Source organism: Doryrhamphus excisus, linkage group LG21 (genome assembly GCF_037039965.1).
Source record: "Doryrhamphus excisus strain RoL-2023G ecotype Guam linkage group LG21, RoL_Dexc_Guam_v1.1, whole genome shotgun sequence".
NCBI classification, from domain to species: Eukaryota; Metazoa; Chordata; class Actinopteri; order Syngnathiformes; family Syngnathidae; genus Doryrhamphus; species Doryrhamphus excisus.
The window spans coordinates 11,848,622-11,868,270 of record NC_136377.1 but is presented as its reverse complement, the minus strand read 5'-3'; the positions used below and the strand labels follow the sequence as shown (position 1 = coordinate 11,868,270).

At 39.8% G+C, this 19,649-nt stretch overlaps 1 protein-coding gene across 5 annotated transcripts in view; it reads left to right on the top strand.

Annotated features, from left to right (window-relative positions):
• Window positions 1-19,649, top strand: part of npas2 (neuronal PAS domain protein 2) — a 70,873-nt gene that overhangs the window by 30,882 nt on the left and 20,342 nt on the right. For 4 of the 5 annotated variants that reach the window (XM_058088279.2, XM_058088278.2, XM_058088277.2 and 1 more), the window contains exons 1-3: window positions 5,028-5,824; window positions 16,574-16,745; window positions 18,479-18,535. In XM_058088279.2, the coding sequence (XP_057944262.2) occupies window positions 16,615-16,745; window positions 18,479-18,535 (188 nt within the window). In that variant the 5' untranslated portion in view covers window positions 5,028-5,824; window positions 16,574-16,614. Of the gene's footprint in view, window positions 1-5,027; window positions 5,825-16,573; window positions 16,746-18,478; window positions 18,536-19,649 lie in introns of those variants that run through there. The other variant, XM_058088276.2, reaches the window with a different exon arrangement.

Below are 19,649 nucleotides of genomic sequence, written 5' to 3'. Positions count from 1 at the left end.
CCACACACTCAAGCTCCACACAGATGTGCTTCAAAGGTGATCCAAACCCTCAGTTTCCTGAATATGAGGCCAAATGTGCACCACTTGACCGCCTTGCGTTGTCAAGTTCAGTTCATGTTTGATACATTTTTAGGGAAAAAAAGCGCTCTTTTTGCAATGTGATACAGTATGTAGTAGAAATGGCCGATACTGAAAATGTTACTGATACTGAAAATCCACTACAGGGCCAGTATTAGCAATCCAGATATTCAATTTGTCTTTAAATAATCACAATTACAGAAACTGTAGACAAAAGTGGAATGTGGAACATGACAGTACTCCCCCCCCCAAGGAACGGATCCCAACCGTTCCCAAGTTCAAAGTCACACAGCGTGGGCGCAGGGTTGGCAGACGTGCATCTCTGCCATGACGAAATGATGGAATGGATGAATTGTAACGTGCCTTTCGGAGGACAGCCACAACTCCAGACCCAGCAAAGTAGTTGGGATTACTCTGGGTGACGGCCAGGATGGCAAGCCCCAGGGAGTTGTCTGGACCTCTCAGAAGGGTTTGCCTTAGGTGGCGTGGGGACCTCTCCGGGGGATGTCTGAGACAGCAGTGGTGGTGGCGTGGGCATCCCTTCAGTGAACTTCCCCCATACAAGGATCGAAATCCAGACAAGAAGGTCCGGCGGGAATTAGAACTGGCAGGCTTGGATTGGCCATCTGAAGGGTTGGAGGAGGGTCAATGGTTTATACTGTTCTGACCACCCACTTGGACTCAGCCTGGCATGCAGCAGGAGCTGGAGGCAACTTGGACTGCATCTTGGGGCGGATCTCAGCAGGAGACACAGGAGGGCGACAACCACCAGACTGCCTTTTCTGATAGGCCAAAGCCCTATTTCCCTGGCTCCAAGCAGCCACTTCCAGCTGAGCCTATGGGCGAGAGAGACTGGTCGCCAGCCAATCACAGGGCACATATAGACAAACAACCATTCACACTCACATTCATACCTATGGACAATTTGGAGTTGCCAATTAACCTAGCATGTTTTTGGAATGTGGGAGGAAACCGGAGTACCCGGAGAAAACCCACGCATGCACAGGGAGAACATGCAAACTCCACACAGAGATGGCCGAGGGTGGAATTGAACCATGGTCTCCTAGCTGTGAGGTCTGCGCTATTGAAGTCAATTTTAACAAAGTGACAATCTATTCATTTCAATTTTTATTTTATTTGATAAAATAACACCAGTACAGACCTCACAGCTAGGAGACCAGGGTTCAATTCCACCCTCAGCCATCTCTGTGTGGAGTTTGCATGTTCTCCCCGTGCATGCGTGGGTTTTCTCCGGGTACTCCGGTTTCCTCCCACATTCCAAAAACATGCTAGGTTAATTGGCGACTCCAAATTGTCCATAGGTATGAATGTGAGTGTGAATGGTTGTTTGTCTATATGTGCCCTGTGATTGGCTGGCGATCAGTCCAGGGTGTACCCCGCCTCTCGCCCGAAGACAGCTGGGATAGGCTCCAGCACCCCCGCAACCCTCGTGAGGATAAGCGGTAGAAAATGAATGAATGAAAATGAATAACACCAGTATGACACAAAAAATGCTGACACAGCTTTCAGGATTTTGCTGGACACAGACTTGAAATTGACACAGAAATGTAATCCACACTCTTTATGTCACCTGATTGGACATTAAAGACGACCTAATATAAACATTTTCGGGCCTATTTGTTGAGTTCTGGACTCCTACAGAGGAGCAATAGCCCAATAACCCAATAGCTTTCTAGAGCTTCCAGACTCCAGACCTCTTCCTGCAGTGTTTCCTGCCTCCTGCTTAAATAGTCTGTGCAATTTTTCTGCTGTGAGGCCTGCGCGCCATGCAGCCGACCATTCTGTTATGTTGTGCTATTATTTGTCGTAGCAAAATACAAAAACATGCCAGCTAGTGTCGTCAAAATGGTCTTCATTATCCAAAAATGAGCGACAGGACTCATAGAATAGAGAACAGCATAAACTCACCATTCAAATCACATCCAATAAACGTCCAGAAGGCTGCTGAGTACTGATGAGGAACAGCTGAGACCAGAAGCTGCCTCAGAACAGAGTCAAGAAAAACTTCAAAATCATGCAAAACAGGAAATGGATATACCAAAATAAGAGCACAACAAAAGGAAATGTCATTGAACAATGGAAAACCACACCCGTAAAATCAACAACAACACATAAAAAATAGGCCACAACAGGTATGTTGTTGGACTGGCGTGATTGTCCCAGACAGATCTATGCAGAGACTGCAAGATACAAGACAAGGACCCTGTTTAGCTAATCTTGAAATTTGGCATGAAAAGCCATATTATTACTCTAAGATTGGTAGAATATATTCATGAAAAATTTGGATTTAATTACTGCTACCTTGGCAAGCTTTTGTCACCAAGTAGCTCTGCCACTACAATTGCATGTCCATAGTAATTCCGCGCCAAAATTAGCATACTTCGCATTTCGATTTGAATTATATTTTATCTACAGATAGATATTTAAGTGAATTTGCATCCTACATACCTTTTATCTTGTCCTGAAGTGCCCATCCATAAGTTTGACTGGCTTAAAGCTGGACTTAACATTGGAAGCTGTCGTATGACTCGAGGTGTCTAAATACGATGCAAAATTGAAGAGGAAAAGTTATCTACCTAACATACGTGTATAAGATTGAAAATACACCCCATATCATATGAAGAAGCCATGGACGTCCCCACAGACTCTCCTAATCAAGCGCACATATGAAGAGCTTGCAACCAAAAGGCGCTAAATCCAATTTTCACTAAGTTGCATGTTTTTCATGAGTTTAATAGACCTCTGTCATGTGTATCCAAATCACATATTTTGGTATTGAAATCATTTTAAAAAATATGAAAAAAAGTGATATGAAATGTATGCTTTCAACCAAAAGGCGCTATTTCCATTTCAGATTTCAACCAAAAGGAGCTAAATCCCTTTCTTTATTCTTTATTCTGATTGGCCCAAGTTTCCCATCTATTGATAATCTGACCAATCAGAGAGAAGAATACAATTGGCACTGCACATACAGAAAGCCAGTATCAGTGCGCATCCTGTTTTGTTTGTGTACATTAAGTACACGTATGATAGTTACAGTATGTTATGCAATTCAGGAGAACACAAATTGTGTTTTTACAGTATTCTGTAACATGGAAGTTTTTTTTACACCATAAAAGGCATGTCTCTACCTTGACACCTCCAACTTTCACGAGAAACATTATTTTACTTGTACTAAAAAACATACAATGTAAAGAGTTTGTAATGAGATGATTTTTGTCACTGTCACCTTCATGGTGCAGTCAAATATGAGCACTGCTTTTAATAACATTTTTATTAATTTAATTAATAGTAATTATTTTGTATTGTATGTTGAGAATGGCTTCTGTGTTGTAATTATTTTATTAGCATAGCACATTAAAGCACCTTACATTCGTTTACAACAATGCCATTGAAGAAGTTAAAGGTGACTTCAAATTTATTTCAGCCAAAAGGCGCTAAATCCATCATTTCAACCAAAAGGCGTTAATCCGAAAAAAAATTAATTAAAAAAAATATATATAAAATACATGGTGTGTGCAGGATTTTTATAGCATGCATTTTTATGACCTATATTGATAGCTCTTTCATTTGCAATATAGACTTGATGACCAAATAGATTGATATGTGCGTAATTAAAAATCATTGATTTTCTCGAAATCAGTCAAAATGGATTTAGCGCCTTTTGGTTGCAAGCTCTTCATATACAGCATAAGATTTTACCGTGCTTACTCTCTCGTGAGGATAGGAAATGAAAATATCTAGAAAAATCTGTTTTTCTTTACATGCGGTTTGATGAATCATCTTTTACGCGCCGGGAAATACGGGAGCCCATTCTTGCAGAGAGTGAATTTGAGTGTCATGAGTGTCTGCCTTTCAAGCAGCTCTTGTTTGTTTATTCAGGCACTCCGGCATCAGTGTGATTCCCTGTCTACTCACTGATATCGAGTTGTCAGCACTGGAGCTAAGATGAAAGTCAAACAAGTGGAGATTCTGTACCTTCTGTTATCATGACAAATGGGAATTCACTATCGAGAAAGATCGACAACTTGGCAAGAACGTCAAATTTGTGCTTCACTGTATGGCTAAGAGCTCGGCGACTTCGGTTATTCCGGCTGTCTTCAGACAAGAGGCGGGGTACACGCTGGACCGGTCGCCAGCCAATCACAGGGCACATATAGACAAACAACCATTCACACTCACATTCATACCTATGGACAATTTGGAGTCGCCAATTAACCTAGCATGTTTTTGGAATGTGGGAGGAAACCGGAGTACCCGGAAAAAATCCACACACGCACCGGGAGAACATGCAAACACCACACAGAGATGGCCGAGGGTGGAATTGAACTTTGATCTCCTAGCTGTGAGGCATGCGCGCTAACCACTTGCACATGCCGTGCATCCCTGTGTACATTAAAATGTCCATCTGTACAGCGTTTTTTTAAATATTGGTTTTTATTTTCGGGAAAAAAAAATCAGTACCAATGTCTACCGATATCAAACTTTTATGCCAATATCAGGCCGATATTATTGGTGGCCCAATATTATCGGCCATCCCTAGCAATAAAATATGCAATAGCACAATAAACACCACAAAACAAAACACAATAAAATAACTTCTAATCAAATTAATTTTCCTAAAAATTTTCCTAAAATAGGGCTGCATGGTTAACGAGTGGTTAGCGCACAGGCCACACAGCTAGAAAACCTGGGTTTGATTCCCCCCTCGGCCATCTCTGTGTGGAGTTTACATGTTCTCCCCGTGCATGCGTGGGTTTTCTCCGGGTACTCCGGTTTCGTCCCACATTCCAAAAAACATGCTAGGTTAATTGGCGACTCCAAATTGTCCATAGGTATGAATGTGAGTGTGAATGGTTGTTTGTCTATATGTGCCCTGTGATTGGCTGGCGACCCTCGTGAGGAAAAAGCGGTAGAAAATGAAATGAACATCCACAGGCGGTCGGTCCACTATGAGTTCTTGCATTTAGTCATGCACACCGCTGACCCACATTTGGGGAAACTGCAACCAGGAAGTTGTAAAAGGCAGCAAAAACATAGGAAATGCATGGAGGGCAAAGTTTACCTTGTTGTTATGCCTGGGGGATTAAAGTGTCATCTTTGTGTGTGGCCACGGAGTTATTTTCCCCCGTGTCCTTTTGAGATTAAAATAAAAGGTTTATAAAGGCAAAGTATGACGGGCTGTTGTCTTAAATGTCATTTATGTTGTTCTGGCTTCACTCTTCCACTATAAAGATATCGGAGATATGCTAATGTTGCAGTACCCCCCCCTCCGATGTGGAGTAGTACAGAATGAGATTGTGCATTAAAAAAAAAAAAAAAAACACGTGTTAAAGATTACAAGCTGTCCCCTCCTCCTGGTGCCTACGGCTTCTTGCTGTTGTCGACTATTGAGCTACCAGCTGACCTACTTTCTCTCCTCTCAGCCGCTCGCTGCTGTTGACAAGCCCCGCCGAGGATGGTGGACCACGCAGCCCGCCAAACACACGGATGGCAAAGCGCTTGAAGTGGACTTTTTCATCGAGCCCACTCAGAACCCGACCGGACGGGGTTCAACCCCCCTACTCTACTCCTAATAAATGCGCCTTGTCAAACTTGTTATGCAATTTAACGCGTTCGGCCACGCAGCCATCGTCGCTGCGCACGCAAAAAAAAATTATCACATCGGTGCAGTTTTTTTTAGGCGTGGATGTTTCTTTTCTACCGGACACCCTTTCCTTTCAAGGTATGTGCGCTTTCCATTCAGGTTTAGTGGTAAACTTGACAAATCCAAGTGGAAACTGGTCATGCGCGAAGGATGAGATCTTTTCCCAGACTTGGCTAATCATTCTTCACAGGAGACACCCTTTCAGTGTGTGTGTGTGTGTGTGTGTTGTGCACTATTATTTCACACACACACGCAAAACACTTCATTAGACACATAAATGCAACGCAAGGGAATATTGATGTACTGAGCAGGGTACGGGTAATATTTCCAATATTCCAATATTTTGCCTCTAATATGAGAAACAGCTCCCAGGATGATGCAGGTCAGTCCGGGGGTGTCCAAAGTACAGCAGCACATTGTAGGAACGTAATGAAAGTTTTACAAAATGTCAAATAAATAGCAAGCAAAGTGATTTAAAAACAGGGATACATTTTCCTCTGAAGAAATTATTAATTATTAATTAAATTCATCTGTTCCAGAAAGCCAAAAAATGTTCACACACAAACACATTTTTAGAGTTTTACATGCAGGAAATAATCCAGAATACATATGCATACTCACAAATGATGAATGGAAGGGACAAATAAACATTTATGGTTAAGTGGCACCACTTTCTTGTTTTGCCATGAGTTATTTTTTGAATTCAGATCCGCTGTGGCGACTCCGTAATCAGGAAAAAAGCCAAAAGAAACAAACAAAAAAATTGTGTTTCTCACTTAAGTAACCCAAAATGTTGTCAAAAGTGACAGCATTTTGGGAAATAAGGTGGGAAACACTGTTGAATTCACGAAGTAACTCATGACAAAACTGAAAAATGGTGTCTCATCTTGTCTTTGGAAACAGTCATGTCTTCAATGAAGGTAAAAGTAACCTTAAATGTTCGTTTATCCCTTTCATCGTCTGTATGTATTTGTAATTGTAAGCACGTAAAACGATAAAAATGTGTTTTTTGTTAACATTTTTGAGAGTCAAACGCTGATGACATCATAGACGTGATATGTGATGTTCGAACATAACTGATATTAATTGAGATCTATCAATCTGGAAAAGACTTCAGCTTGCCTCAGTTAAGGTCAGTGTTCATTACTCCAACATAAGAACGACACTGGGCAAAAATGGCCTGCATGGCCGAGATCACTGCCGAACAAAAAGAACATTAAGGCTCGTTTCAATTTTGCCAGAAAACATTTTGATGATGCCAAAGACCTTTGGGAAAATACTCTTTGGTCTGACGAGAGAAAAATCTTTTGGAAGGTGTGTCTCCCATTACATCTGGGGTAAATCTAACAGCACATTTCAGAAAAAAGAACATAATATTAGCATTCTGGACTACGTAGCAAACACCCTGGGTTCGAATCTCCGCTAGTAAGCATCATTGGTATTCGTCAGGATGGGAATCCAGAATATAAAGTGCTTAAGCTGAAATCAGTATGCGGATCATAAGATCTGCTGTGGCCACTCCGAAATCAGGAAAAAGCCGATAGAAACAAACAAAATACCAGCAGTAAAATATGGTGGTGGTAGTGTGATGTTCTGCGGCTGTTTTGCTGCTTCAGGATTTGGAAGACTTGCTGTGATTAATGAAACCATGATTCTGCTGTCTACCAAAAAATCCTGAAGGAGAAAGTCCGGGCAGCTCAAGCTGAAACCAACTTGGGTTCTGCAGCAGGACAATGATCCAAAACACACCAGCAATTCCAAACCAAATGAAGACTTTGGAGTGACCTAGTCCAAGTCCTGACCTGAATCTTATTGAGATGCTGTGACATAACCTTATAAAGGCGCTTTATGGTGGAAAACCCCTTAATTTTTGGCTAAAGTACAGCAATTTTGCAAAGATGAGTGGGCCAAAATTCCTCCACAGCGCTGTAAGAAACTTACTTCAAGTTACCACAAATGCTTGATTGCAATTGTTGCCACTTATAGCAGTAGTTATTATGTTTAGGGGGGCAATTACTTTTAATTTTGTGCACTAACCAGAAAATGTATGCAAACTGAAGCACAATTCAGGCACAAAGTGAACGCTAACCAAGGTTCCACTGTAGTTACTTCATACATGCATATACACACACATTGTTCAATTAACACCTGTTTGATATGGATACAGAGCATTACATGCAAGTGTAAATGTGTCTAATGGTGTATAAAATATAAATGAGACATAAAGTAGTCCGGACACATTCCACCCCCGCGCCCGAGCTCCAACTGATGACATTCATGGCAAAATGCAGAGTAATATTTAATCATTGTATCATCATTTCTGTATACACATAGCATATGTACTGTATGTATTTAGGGCTGTGGTTAGGAAATGAGAGGACGTACTGTTTGTTGGATGCAGCAGCCTCTTGATTAGGTACGCCTGCATCAAATGAGCTCCAGTACAAAAGCTGTTAGGGATGCACCTTTTTTCACATCCAATCCTGATATACTGTAGTAGTCCTTCGTTTAGAGAGGTTAATTGGTTCCAGACCCAACCGAAGTAAGTGAATTTCCGAACTTACTGTATTTCTAAAGGGAATATGTTCATAGTTAGAGCATAGAAAATCTGTTTCTGACCTTATAAAAAGTTTATTTTTACATTACTAGAGCCCTCTAGAGCAGGGGTGGGCAAACTTTTTGACTCGCGGGCCGCATTGATATGACAAAATTTACGGGGGGGGGGGGGGCAGACTATATATTTTACACGTAACAGTCCACCTGGTATTATTGTATCTGTAAAATTGTCATGCAATCTGCTATTATTATTTATTATTTTATATTTATATTTAAATATTTTAAAAATAATAAAATATTATAATAATTACAATAAAATTAAAATAATAATTATTATATTATTATTATGTAAAATATGCAAATATAACAATAATATTATATTTAATTAATATAATAATTAGCATTAATATAATAATTATAATAATAGTTCTAATAATAATTATAATAATCTAATAATCTAATAATAATCTAATATTATTATTATGTGCTTGTGTCCCTTTTTTCAGGAGCACTTTGTAAACAACAGACCATGTCAAAAAACGAAATTGATAAAACCATCAAAAGGTTGGCTCAGGCCATGATGCCAGGTTGTATGTTGAGTTTAAATGAAATACTTTGGAAAGATTGGGCGGGCCGTATTCAAACACTTGGCGGGCCGGATGTGGCCCCCGGGCCGTAGTTTGCCCACCCTTGCTCTAGAGCTATTATTTCAGTAAATCATGTAAGGAAAACTTACCACTTCCACACGGATAGTGAGGATAACTATTAACAGTTATTTAACCTTTAACATGAACATGAATCAAACGTAATAATTTTTTCCGGGTACATGATACCATACAGCATCCATATCAAACTTACATTAAACTTTCATATCAAGGCGGGGGCCTCAAACTAGTGTCCTGCGGGCCACGTTTGGCCCGTGGGCCGCATGTTTGAGACCCCTGCTCTAGAGCTATTATTTCAGTAAATCATGCAAGTATGTTGATAATATAATGTATATCAGCTTTACAGTATGACCCAAACAGTACTGTTTGGCCTTGGTGGAGGTCCGTGCTGTACGTCATTCCAGATACCTAATGTTGTGACTGGTGCTTAGAGATGTACAATAGCAGACAATGATGTTAAAAAGCACATATATGTACATTCCTTTCTTTGAGCACCTGTAACATTTTGAAGTCTGTGTTTTGGAGTTTCATGTTGGACCTATGTTTGTTTGGATTTGATTTCCTGTTTTTACTCTGTTAGTTTATTCCAAAGGTTGAGTGGCGCTATGAAGGCATAACAAGTAGTACACCTCCCTCCACTGCTCTGTGGAATGATTGGATCTGTAAGCAGCGTGTTTAAACAGCTCTAATCCTTGTAAGGTAAACAGCCTTAGCTTTATTCTTATCTGCTGCATGGTAGTCCACCTATTGACTGACTAGGAAGCGGAGAGCAATTTTCATGCCGTCCTGTTTGTCTCATCTTAATATAAAGCTCCGTATGCACAGGCACATTCTGTGTATGTCATGAGTGTGATGAGGTGTCATTTGATTGGGACTCACTTACATGAGTGGAAACATTATTGCAATGCTAATGATGTCAAAGCTGTCATATCTTACACCTTTGTGGCAGATTACCACGTCCTCGTACCCTATAATACATTTGCGTTTTTTTTTTTTTTTTTTTACCATAGCCATGCAAAATAGTAACCTCTAAAACATAGAGAAACTTAGCATTAATTAACTATTTTGTAATTATTGTGTTTATGGGGCAGATCTCCAATCAGTGCATTCAAATAAACTGATAAGCATGTTTATTTTACTGTATTTACTGTCTAGTAGAGCCACCGTTTCATGAGGGTTACATTCCGGGACCACTAGCAAATGGTGAAAAAATATGAAAAACAATTACCCTTAAAATATTTCTATTTTTGACACACGGCTCGCTCCTCCCCCTCTAAACCCCCCCTGCTAGTTTGACGTTGTCAATATTTTCAATAAACGTGAATTATTAGCTTGGATTTGTCTCTCTTATGTATGCTGGAGCCTATCACAGCTGTCTTCCGGCAAGAGGCGGGGTACACCCTGGACTGGTCGCCAGCCAATCACAGGGCACATATAGACAAACAACCATTCACACTCATATTCATACCTATGGACAATTTGAGTCACCAATTAGCATGTTTTTGGAATGTGGGAGGAAACCGGAGTACCCGGAGAAAACCCACGCATGCACGGGGATAACATGCAAACTCCACACAGAGATGCCCAGAATCAAACTTGGGTCCCCTAGCTGTGTGGCCTGTGCACTAACCACAAATAGGCGAAATCTATTATAAAAAATCCGATATATGCAATGAATTTTTATTGGAAATTTACAGAAAAATTGGCTCTTTTTTATCTGTCCGTTGTGACCGAATTTCCGTTATATCCGAGTCCGATATATCCGAGGTTTACTGTATTTAAATATTTAATCGTGATTAATCACATACTTGTCTATAGCTAACTCGTAATCGCAGCGAGAAGTACGTTTTTAATCTATAATAAGTATAGTGTTTTAATGCACCTATTGATTGTCATGCTCAATGTGCCGCTGTGTTGGACTGTTACGTTTATTACATTGTGTAACTCTGATATATACAAACACTGTTGTACTAAAATGGAACGCGCGGCCAACATAAGCATCGCAATATTTTCATCTTGTGCGCGTGATCCAAGATGGTGACGTAAACAAACCAAAAGATATTTTGGTCAGTAATGTTATTGATGTTTGGTGTTTCTGTATTCCAGAGGTCAGTCTAAGCATGCATGCTTGGCGTGGGAGTGACAGTGGGGTGTGAAAGAGGTGGAACACAAGGAAATGTGCGCGGCGTTTGGTGCACATGGCCTCGCGATTATGCTGTCAGACTGTTTTTGTTGGTGTAGATTACAGCAGACTGTTATGGCGTGTCAATGAACCTAACAATTTTGTTGTGTGTCAAGCAGGCGCTACAGGCGATGTTGTAGCCCCCATGTAACACTATGACTAAAGATAAATAGCACATGGATTATGTTTTCATTTATCTCATTCACTCTAAAGTACAGTAAAGTCTCGTTATATCGATATTGTCGGGAGTCGGAAAAAATATCGATATAACCGGACTGTCGATATATCCAATCCTGCGCCGAACTGCATTAAAATTGGGCAATAATGCACTCGACATTGTTCTATAGTATAGAACAATGTCGAGCAGCTTAAATCAACTGTGAACAAGGAAGTGCGGGAATCGGTGTGTGTGCTGCGCTCTGGTGGTGGAAGTGTGAAAAATGAAGTTGACTGGAAGCAGCCATTCGCTGTGTTCTTTTTTGGTATTGAAATCCTTAAGCAAAGATTGATTTAAGCTGCTTTTGTATTGATATAAGCAGACCAAATTGGCTGGCGGGAGATGAAAAGGCCATCGTAGTAACCGGATTATCATAATAACCAGGTATCGTACTAACGGAACTAATTATATCATAAAAGACTAGAAATTTGCCGGGAAATGAAAATAGTATCGTAATAAGTAGTAATTCGTTATAACCGATATCGATATAACGAGACTTTACTGTAGTTTATGACATCATGGATCTAATCAGTACCCGTCAGATGGGTTTAAGGTCTTGATTCTGTCCATTTTGTGGAATTAAATGATTGTTGATTAATCATATCTTCAAAAGACAAAACAGACTGGACTGCTTGGCTGTAACTGGCACAGGCGCTGCTATTTTCAGGTCTACACTCAGCTTTGTACCTGTAACTCAAATAGAAACAGCACCCTTTTGAGGACAAAATGTACATATTCTGGACAGAAACGACAGATCGTTTGAGAGGTTTAAAGGAGGCCAAGGTTGAGAAATCACCTTTGAATGTCTCCTGGCTTTGGTTTCAGACCACTATGACCACTGACCGGCAGGGGCTTCACACCACTGTATCTTCACGGCTGTTTTCCACCTCAAAAGAGTAAAACCAGTCTTGGTTGTGGTGTGCCTCTACCTTAGAGGATACATACTTTAGGTTCTGAACCATCCTGCCGGACTAAAGCTGTCCTATATAGTCAATAGGCATGAACTGATCAAGCTCTCTGGGCTGAGAGGCAAAACATCTTCTAAGACAAGTGGAACAGTCCATTTGCGATCCATTCAATGTCCTTTGAGCAGCAATTGTTTGTCCATTAAAGTTGAAAAGAAAACCCGATGGTAGATACATTACATTGATGTTCCTCGTAGGACATTTAAAGCCGCTATTTCTTGAACTCCACTATGTGAGATTGTACCCTTCCCCAAGTTCAGGTCACTAGTTGAAAGCTTTTAATACCTGACGGCACACATGTAACCAGACACTGGTGTTTTTAGCTCTTAACCTAGCAAGGTGTGGTTTTAACCTCAATTCATTTAAAGAATGTAGGCTGATATGTGTGGTTTCATTTTACACAGCGAGGCGCTGAAGCTGCGTGCGGCAGTTTGTTCGCAAACAAAGTCTTTGATAGTACGAGGAACAAAAAACACTGATCAAAGAAAAATGGAAGAATGAAAAGAGCACTGAGGAGAAAATACTCAAAAAAGAAAAAATACAAAAACTAATTTACAAAGTATAAATGCAACACATATCCATTTTGACAAGTGAACGATTTGGCTGTGCCAGTAGAAGCCCCCTGTATTGATAAATCCTTAGATTAATCGATTTTGGAGACATGCACCAGTCACCACAAGAGAAGCAGGGGGCTGTCTTTTAAACAACACAAGAGCCTGGGTTGCCATGTATGCTCCATAACTGAAGATGAGAATGGATGTAAATAATAATAATAATAATAATAATAATAATAATAATAATAATAATAATAATAATAATAATAATAATAATAATAATAATAATAATAATAATAATAATGATAATAATAATGATAATAATAATAGGGCGGCACGGCGGTCTAGTGGTTAGCGCGCAGACCTCAAAGCAAGGAGACCAGGGTTCAATTCCCACCCTTGACCATCTCTGTGTGGAGTTTGCATGTTCTCCCCGTGCATGCGTGGGTTTTCTCCGGGTACTCCGGTTTCCTCCCACATTCCAAAAACATGCTAGGTTAATTGGCGACTCCAAATTGTCCATAGGTATGAATGTGAGTGTGAATGGTTGTTTGTCTATATGTGCCCTGTGATTGGCTGGCGACCAGTCCAGGGTGTACCCCGCCTCTCGCCCAAAGACAGCTGGGATAGGCTCCAGCCCCCCCGCGACCCTTGTGAGGAAAAAGCGGTAGAAAATGAATGAATGAATGAATGAATAATAATAATAATAATAATAATAATAATAATAATAATAATAATAATAATAATAATAATAATAATAATAATAATAATAATAATAATAATAATAATAATAATAATTCTACCGCTTATCCTCATGAGGGCCGTGGGGGTGCTGGAGCCTATCCTAGCTGTCTTCGGGCGAGAGGCGGGGTACACCCTGGACTGGTCGCCAGCCAATCACAGGGCACATATAGACAAACAACCATTCACACTCACATTCATACCTATGGACAATTTAAAATCTGTTATATGCGTATACCGGAAAATGTCAGTTTTACGCATATATCGGATTTATATCCGGTATATGCGTAAATCGGATTTCTAAACCTCGCTAATAGCAACAAGAAGGCATTTCTACAGATTTGAGAATTATATATGCGAGGGAAATTGGAACGGGATTGGAGATTTTGTCCGAAATAGGCGAAATCCGTTATAAAAAATCCGATATATGCAATAAATTTTTATTGGAAATGCATTACAGAAAAATCGGTTCTTTTTTTATCTGTCCGTTGTGAGCGAATTTCCGATATGTCCGAGCTTTACTGTAGTCACACTGTACAAAAAATATTGACATAAAATACAATAATAAAACAAGTATAATCATTAAATGACCACTACACTTTGTTATTACTGTCACTTTGAGAGGATCGGTGACCCAGCAGTTATGTGTCGTGTTAAAGAGTGTTATGCTTTGTCTGTGAACATGACATGAGTCCTGACTGGCACTAGGCTGTGTGTAGAGAGGTCAGTAGAGTTTGCTGATGTTATTTTGGCACGGTTATTCCAAATATAGATTGTTTCGTTTGTTGATTGACCATGTCCTTGTCATGCTTACAATGCCATCTTTATCTCGAATTATGGTTGCCACAGTCGAGTTGAGAAGAATGCTCAAATCTTATTTAGTATACGCCTTACACTTAGTACAATTAGTTTTACCATGGAAATAAATTAGTTTATATTATTACAAGCTGCTGGATTGAATGGTGTTTGTGCTGTTCTATTTCAGTTCATTCTTTTCATCTGCTACGTTTCCTTTTACAACTCAAAATGATTTGCTGCCTGAAAGCTACTGTATGCATACATTTGGGTTGCTTTGCCTTGCATCACTTATATGACTTAATAGTCTTTTCACTGGAGGATGCACTCATACAGTTTGGAAACACCTTCCCATTTCATGTGTTTTCTTTCTTTTCATAACAATTTATTTATTTAGATTGTCAAAACTATCAACGAACACAAGTGGAATTTTATACTTAACAATAATATATATCATTATCAATGCACATGTATGCATCCCCATGTCAGCGCTTAGTGGGGATGTTTATTACAAAAGTGCCTTTTCCTATTTCACCTTCTTCAAAGGCTGCAAAGGAAGTTATTTTACAATTATTATTTTTTCCTACAAGGTTATCATATGAAGTGTCTGCTTCAGACATTTTTTTTTTCTAGGTCAGAGGAGCTCCTCCTGTGCAAAAACACTTTTTACTGTTGAAGTGCTGCACCCAAATTGACAATAGTTCAGTGCTGTTCCATTACTGATGGTGAGCTGAAATCCACAGCAAGATAGATGTTTTTGGAGATTTAATAGTGCAGTGGAAATTTGGTTTTCTGTTCCAAAGCGTCTGTATTAAACCAATTTAACCCCCAAAAAATTTTGAAATTTTGAAAATTGATCCATTCCAGACACCCAAAAATGTTGGCTTTGAGTGTTGGCCCCCTGTATGAGTTCAACACCTATGGGGAGATTTGACGTCAAGTGTGTGAATCATTCATTTTCTAACACCTATCCTCACAAGGGACATGCTGGAGCCTATCCCAGCTGTCTTCAGGCGAGAGGAGGGGTACACGCTGGACTGGTCGCCAGCCAATCACAGGGCACATATAGACAAACAACCATTCACACTCACATTCATACTTATTTTATTCATTCATTCATTTTCTACCGCTTTTCCTCACGAGGGTCGCGGGGGTGCTGGAGCCTATCCCAGCTGTCTTCGGGCGTAAGGCGGGGTACACCCTGGACTGGTCGCCAGCCAATCACAGGGCACATATAGACAAACAACCATTCACACTCACACCTATGGACAATTTGGAGTATCCAATTAACCTAGCATGTTTTTGGAATGTGGGAGGAAACCAAAGTACCCGGAGAAAACCCACGCATGCAAACTCCACACAGAGATGCCCGAGGGTGGAATTGAACCCTGGTCTCCTAGCTGTGAGGTCTGCGCGCTAACCCCTAGACCACCGTGCCACTACCTACTTTATCACGGATAAAATCCGATTTACGCATATACCAGATATAAATCTGATATATGCGTAAAACGGACATTTTCCGGTATATACGCATATAACGGATTTCGCTTATATCGGACAAAACCAGTGGGAACAATTGAATCCGATATATCCGAGGTTTACTGTACTATAAGTGGTAGAGCATGAAGGCATTCATTCATTCATTTTCTACCGATTATCCTCACGAGGGTCGCGGGGCGTGCTGGAGCCTAAGCCAGCTGGTCACCAACCAATCACAAGGCACATATAGACAAACAACCATTCACACTCACATTCATACCTATGGACAATTTGGAGTCGCCAATTAACCTAGCATGTTTTTGGAATGTGGGAGGAAACCACACAGAGATGCCTGAGGGTGGAATCAAACTCGGGTCTCCTAGCTGTGTGGCCTGCACGCTAATAACTCGGCTATCATGCAGCCTGTGTGTGTGATTCAAAATGGCTGAATAAACAAGCAATGCTATGAACGTAGCAATGGGTAAAATACGAGTTTGTCACACACAATATTGGACGATAACCGAGGCAAAGTGTTGCATGTCTTTGCAGGAAAAGTGCTATACAAATAAAGTTGATTTGATTTGAAGTGATTTCGTCTACAATCCATATAAAATTCAACAGTCAACAGAATAGTTGATGATGGCATATACTTTTTTTTTATGTGTGTCCGCAGGATTTGGCATTTGTTGGTCCTCTAGTGTGTACTAGATTTGTATGAAGGTACGCTCAGATGAGGTCAACACGGATTGTGAGACTCGAGAGACAGCCTGGATGGGAAAGAGCGTGAGTATGGACAACCTTTCTGACTTCGGCGGCCCCTGTCCTTCCAGCCGCAGGGAATGGGAGTAAGTATGACAATAAGCTTCTTTTCATTCCGGAACTTTCTTTCATTGTTGTCATTTACATTTAAAGAGTCAGCAGACTCACATTTAAAACCTTACCATATGTTTTTGTCGCTTGTTATCGAAGGTTTTGGGTTTTCGATGGGACCTATTATGCTTTTTCCACTTTTCCGACCTATAAATGTAGTTAGAATGTTATATTCTCGTGCTAAACGATGCCAAAGTTTGCACATTTGGAAGTGAGCTTCTCTGCTTCTCCGTTTACGGTGTTAGCAATGTCTTCCAGGAAGTGTTTCTTTGGGTGAAAGGGACAGCTACTTTTGTTTACAATTCCTAACAAGGAAAACATCAGGCACAAGTGGTTGGAGTTCCTGATTCCCTACCACCAAAAGAGAAATATTTTAATCTGTGAATGGCATTTCACACTGGACTGTTTTCACAGCTGGAATAGGTGCAGATTCTGGATGCTCTAGAAAGCATTCAACTCAATACAAAGGGATGAAAAAGGAGTATAATACGTCCCCTTATGAACTTATTTATATACATCCTTAATCATTCAAATTCTGTGTAAAAAATACTTCTATTTCTAATACAGTAAAGTCTCGTTATATCGATATCGGTTAAAACGAATTACTACTTATTACGATACTATTTTCATTTTCCGGCAAATTTCTAGTCTTTTATGATATAATTAGTTCCGTTAGTACGATACCCGGTTATTATGATAATCCGGTTACTAGGATGCCCTTTTCATCTCCCGCCAGCCAATTTGGTCTGCTTATATCGATACAAAAGCAGCTTAAATCAATCTTTGCTTAAGGATTTCAATACCAAAAAAGAACACGGCGAACGGCTGCTTCCAGTCAACTTTATTTTTCACACTTCCACCACCAGAGTGCAGCACACACAGCGGAAAACACCCGTCCCTCGCGCCTACCCCTCCGGGTGGCAACACCTTCCCTATCGATAGTTCCGGGGTGAATTATGTCCCGGTAACCGGTAATCACTACAGCGTAAGTTTATTTTTATTTACTGTAGTACAAAATGTATTGTAGTACAAAAGCATGCTAGATACGCAATCCATGAACTCAAGGAGAAAATTACATGCCATATCAAAGATCCGCCCACTTTTAATGCAGTTGGGCGCAGGATCGGATATATGGATAGTCCGGTTATATCTGTATTTTTTCCGACTTCTGAGAATATCGATATAACGAGACTTTACTGTATTTGGAATGGAAATGTGGCCAAATCAGTTGCAATTGATTGTAAAGATTCCACAGTAGTGTTTATATTGATTGGCCTGTAGCTAATCTGTAGCTCATACTCATCCGTGATGACACTCTTTGTCAAGGGTTAGCGTCTTTCCCTTTTTCTTTTCAAAGCGGTTTACTGCAACATTCTGTAGAAATTGCATCAACCCTCCAAATCCTTTGTATTGAATTTGTTGGGTGCTTGTATGAACTTCGCAGTGCTCTAAAATTGTTTATTTCAAGATTGCATTGTATAATAATATGCGAGGAAAGAATAGTTTATTCAGCGACTAACAAAAAAACAAATGGAGTGACCGTATTTAATTAAAACTCCTAAAGTGAAGGTTGAGGCTGGTTGCAATAGAAAGCAAGTGTGCTGTTGCCAGGTAACCGCACATTAGCTGATGAGATTTGTCCGAGCTTTGTGCATTGTTTGTGGTTTGTGAGAGATGTGTAATTTAATTTCTGCTTGTCTGATTCTAGTACCATCAGCTGTGTGGAAGATTTAATGGATGAAGATGAAAAAGACAGGGCCAAAAGGTACTTCTGCTGTATTTATGATTTAGACTTTAAGGAATGATGACTTGTCATATTTGACATCGGAAAATTGATTTAGTTGCAGTTTCTCCATTGATGGAAAACAGTCATAAAAAAATGTGTTTCCAATAAAAATGTTTTGTTGGAAGACGTTTGCCTCGCTTGGAAAAGCACATAGCAGCAAGTGAAGCATTGAAGTCAGTGCCTCTGCTTTAAAAGGATTACTTTTTTACCGATTGACCACATCCCTCTTCTCCCTTCCCTGATGCGTACAACCAACAAACCATGACTAAAGTAGCACTCATCATGGGGGTGCGAACCACTACGCAGACATTTTCTCATACAGACAATAACAAAGCAGTAGACCAGGGGTGGGCAAACTACGGCCCGGGGGCCACATCCGGCCCACCAAGTGTTTGAATACGGCCCGCCCAATCTTTCCAAAGTATTTCATTTAAACTCAACATACAACCTGGCATCATGGCCTGAGCCAACCTTTTGATGGTTTTATCAATTTCGTTTTTTGACATGGTCTGTTGTTTACAAAGTGCTCCTGAAAAAAGGGACACAAGCACATAATAATAATAATAATTATTATTATTAGATTATTATAATTATTATTAGAACTATTATGATTATTATAATTATTATATTAATGCTAATTATTATATTAATTATATATAATATTATTGTTATATTTGCATATTTTACATAATAATAATATAATAATTATTATTTTAATTTTATTGTAATTATTATAATATTTTATTATTTTTAAAATATTTAAATATAAATATAAAATAATAAATAATAATAGCAGATTGCATGACAATTTTACAAATACAATAATACCAGGTGGACTGTTACGTGTAAAATATATAGTCTGCCCCCCCCCTTGTAAATTTAGTCATATCAATGCGGCCCGCGAGTCAAAAAGTTTGCCCACCCCTGCAGTAGACAATGAATGGCTATCACTGTTAAATCACATACAAACAGCATATAACAGCCACATAATGTCACTCACGTATGATCTATTTGTATTTTTATATTTGTATAAAAGTGCTTCTCAAATAGTGCGGCATGTCCACCTGGGGTGGGTGGTAGGGTAGGATCATGA